Source organism: Nannospalax galili, unplaced genomic scaffold (genome assembly GCF_000622305.1).
Source record: "Nannospalax galili isolate Female #2095 unplaced genomic scaffold, S.galili_v1.0 scaffold781, whole genome shotgun sequence".
Classification (NCBI taxonomy): Eukaryota; Metazoa; Chordata; class Mammalia; order Rodentia; family Spalacidae; genus Nannospalax; species Nannospalax galili.
Genome location: NW_008346898.1, coordinates 4,020,400 through 4,024,481, shown reverse-complemented (window position 1 = coordinate 4,024,481; position 4,082 = coordinate 4,020,400). Strand labels below are relative to the sequence as shown.

At 32.1% G+C, this 4,082-nt stretch overlaps 1 protein-coding gene across 2 annotated transcripts in view; it reads left to right on the top strand.

The window, feature by feature from the left end:
* Abca5 (ATP binding cassette subfamily A member 5) overlaps window positions 1–3,728 on the top strand; it is a 97,332-nt gene extending 93,604 nt beyond the window's left edge. For both annotated transcript variants that reach the window (XM_008843221.3, XM_029568369.1), the window contains 4 exons: window positions 831–980; window positions 1,358–1,437; window positions 2,649–2,704; window positions 3,529–3,728. In XM_008843221.3, the coding sequence (XP_008841443.1) occupies window positions 831–980; window positions 1,358–1,437; window positions 2,649–2,704; window positions 3,529–3,636 (394 nt within the window). In that variant the 3' untranslated portion in view covers window positions 3,637–3,728. The remainder of the gene's footprint in view (window positions 1–830; window positions 981–1,357; window positions 1,438–2,648; window positions 2,705–3,528) is intronic.
* The last annotated feature ends 354 nt before the right edge of the window (window positions 3,729–4,082 follow it).

The following is a 4,082-nucleotide window of genomic DNA, read 5'->3' as shown; positions in this document are numbered from 1 at the left end:
CCCAGCAGTGAAGAGCACTTACTGCTCTTACAGAGGACCCAGGTTTGATTCCCAGCGCCCACATGGTGGCTATGAGCCATCCTTAACTCCAGTTCCAGGGGAATCTGAAGCCCTCTTTTGACCTCTGTGGCATTGCACGATGCGGGTGCACTCACATACATGCAGGTGATACACTCATACATATAAAATAAAAATAATAAAATATTTTAAAAAATCTCAGTAAGGAAAATAATAATTTCACACTTGAGAAACTTGCCATACCTTAACTAAATAGTGCTGTATGCATATTGTTAAGGATACTTCAGCTATGTGGTTTTCTATCCAAAACTCATAACCCTATTTTAATCATGAGAAAAATAACAGACACAAGTTAAAGACATTCCAACAAAAAATCTCACTAGTGTTTCTTAAAACTCTGCAAGTCATGAAAAAGAAGGAATGAGTAAGAAATTATCATTAACTTTGGAAACTAAAGAGACACAGCAACTAAATACAACATGGAATAGAATCCTGGAGAAAAAAACACCACCACACCACCAGTGGAAAACTAGTAGAATTCAAATGAAATCTGGGGTTTAATTTAGACTAGTGTACTAATGCAGGGTTCTTGATCACGACAAATTTCTCATGGGAACATAAGATAAACAATCAAAAAGTTGAAAATGTATAAAGTGTGTATGGAGGTAATACTATGTTTACCAACTTTTTTGTAAATGTAAGTTTCCCAGCATGATTTTATCCGTACAATGTGGTAGAGATTTAAGTGAGAAATCATTTTTTGAAGCTGTTGAGCTACTTTATATTGATCTTTCTTCTAAACATTATTGCAGATGTATTGGAACAGTACAACATCTAAAGAGTAAATTTGGCAAAGGTTACTTTTTGGAAATTAAATTAAAGGACTGGATAGAAAACCTGGAAATAGACCGCCTTCAAAGAGAAATTCAATATATTTTCCCTAATGCAAGCCGCCAAGAAAGGTAAAACTTTCCGAACCTATCTAACATTGCTTTATAGAACAGAAATCATAAAATGTCATATTAAGGATTAGTGAAAAGCCTTCTTTTCAGTCAGAGGGTGTGTCTGTCTTTAAGTATCTTTGCATTCATGTGTCTGTGTCATCACGACACATGTACAGGATGAATGCTGTTGAAATAGAGGCTCTTGTCTATTTTTTACCTTCTTTGATATTCCTTAGTGTATAGACTTATGATTCCATGGCATTATTCTATCTTTTCACACAACATCAAAGTAGATTATTATAATTTAATTTTGAATTTAAGAATGTTTAAACTTCAGCTTTAGAACACAGTAGTAGTAATTTTTACATTTTTCTGCATTTTATCTTTGTTTTCAGTTTTTCTTCCATTTTGGCTTACAAAATTCCTAAAGAAGATGTTCAGTCTCTTTCACAATCTTTTTCAAAGCTGGAAGAAGGTTAGTAGCATTTGAAAAATATTGTAAATAGCTTTCAAATTATGAAAGAATATATTTCAAACCTGGAGCAATGTTATTGTTGAAATAATGGCAAATATATAATGTTTAGTTTACTTACTCTATCATATGTATGATATTACATATAAATGTTAGGGTGATAAGATACTATGTATAAATTATAGTGTGAACCTTTGGAATCTTTAGCTGGCATTGTCAAGGTTGTCACCTGGAATGCATAGAAATGATTAGCTTATCTCAGCAGTTTGGTCCAGCAGCCAGGAGCAATGTGTTCTTGAATTCTTACTTCCTACTGGGCTATAATAATAACAGCAGTAGAATCTAGATTAATGGAAGCAGGAAAGAGGAGAGGGGAAATTCATAATACAGAAGGGTGGGTGTTCATCAAAATTTTATAAGAAACCTGTTGAATTAAGGCATTTTAATGATAAGTGCTAGGTATAATAAATGTATGCAGGGAGAAGTAGAGAGGTGAGGTTCTAGACAGGGCAGGGCTTCACATATAGGTTATTTTATTACACAAACTGAGAACCTGTATTTATGGGTAGAGTTTATCATTAATACCTTTCAAAATAAATATAGAATTTTTATTATTCTTTTTTATGGGAATTCTGACCAGAAAAAGATTTCTTTATAGTCTGTGTCTCTCCATAACTGCTGTGGATTGATTCATAGTTTTTGTGCCTGTAGTGTAAGAATATATGTAAGGTTTCTACTGTCTAGTGACTTCTTTATGATTAAAGGAGCAAGTATAATAGCAGAAATTTAGTATTAGATTAAATTGTAAGAGGATTTGAAATAGAGAAAAACTGATAAAGACCAATATTCAAAATCAAATTCCGAAAGCAAAAACAGCCTACAGTAGAGTTGGGGAATGGGACATAGAGCTCTGAGATCAAAAGAAAGCGCAGTAGAAAAAAAATTAGGAAGAAGATAAAGGAGGGTGGGAGGGAAATGCAAAATAAGTCAAGTAACATTTAATGTAAAATGTTTATGGCTAAGGAGGACTTGTGGGAATGAGAAAGAGGAAAGGAGATAGGAACATAGCATGTTTGGGCAGCTTTCATTTTGCTGAGTTCTTTACAGGGTTTTATTTTGTTTCGTTTTGTTAAGAGATTATTAGCTACCTTAATAGTTAGCGCCAGTTCTTTCCTTAAAAATATTGCTAAGTCAAATACTTTATATTTTAATAGCTAAACACACTTTTGCCATTGAAGAGTATAGCTTTTCTCAAGCAACACTGGAACAGGTACTGTAAGGTTAAATTTTTTTAAATTACTTTATAATTAAATGTGTCTATTAGTAATTGCTTAGGTTAGTGTTAGAGAAAGAGATTGTGATACTATAGAATTATAGGCATTTTAGACTTTAAAAAATATTTATTGTGTGAGTGATTTCTAAAGATATTTCTAATTGACAAATCACATCTGTATACATTTATGGAGTAACATGATGGTTTGATATGTGCATATAATATTAAATAATTAAATCAAGTGATTTTATTTTGTTACTTTTGAAAAGCTCTTTTTTTTTTTCATCTTGGTAGAAATTTGAAGACTCATGGAGTTTCAATATTATAATACCAGAAATTGTTTAAGCAACTATAAGTTATTTAGGGTCTGGAGAAATGACTCAGAGAGTAAGATGACTGGCTGCTCTTGCAGAGGACCCAGATTTACATCACAGCACCCTCATGATGGCTAACAACCATCTGTAACTCCAGTTCGACACCCTCTTCTGGCTTCCAGGGGCATTGTATGCATATCTGGCTTCCACGGCATTGTACGCATATGGTGGACTTACATACATGCAGGCATTAACACTCATACACATAAAATAAAAATAAGTAAAAAAGGCAATATTAAGTCATTTTCTAATAGCATTATTGATATATTAATCAGAAAATGTATTAATTTAAATATGGATTAATCTTTGTAGCTAACGGACATAACTGAGTATTAATGTCAATAAATCTCTTTTAATACTTGTTAATTAGATGTGGCTTTGTATCGTGTCTGACTTAGTTAAAATTCCTTTGAGATATAGCTTATTTTTTCATTTCCTTTTGTCTAGGTTTTTGTAGAACTCACCAAAGAACAAGAGGAAGAAGACAATAGTTGTGGGACTTTAAACAGCACACTTTGGTGGGAAAGAACACAGGAAGACAGAGTAGTATTTTGAATGTTTGTTGCCCTCTCTGTTTACTGAACTTATTTATTCTTCATTTATTTTAATTTTGATTTAAAAGTTTATTGTTTGAATAGTAACTGGAGTAATATGAACGCGCGTTGAATTTTCCTGCGTTCCTTTATTTAGAAGCTGTGGTTGTGTGTTTCGGCTTTCCTTTAAATAAAATTTGTTTATAATTGTCAACCTGCATGTTTTTATCCAAAGTATATTGAATGGACTCTATATGTTATCTTTTTTGCTTTCCACAAAACATCGTTTCAGTTTTATAAAACAATTTATGATTTAAAGAAATGATAAATTTTGAGTAATATTTGTTTATATTATTTTATAATACTATATGATTTACCAGTGTTAATTTTTAAAATACATGAACACATGAGTAACACATGGAAGAGAGACATAGGGCAGTAAGGAAGGGTTTTGCTTTTCCTTTAGAA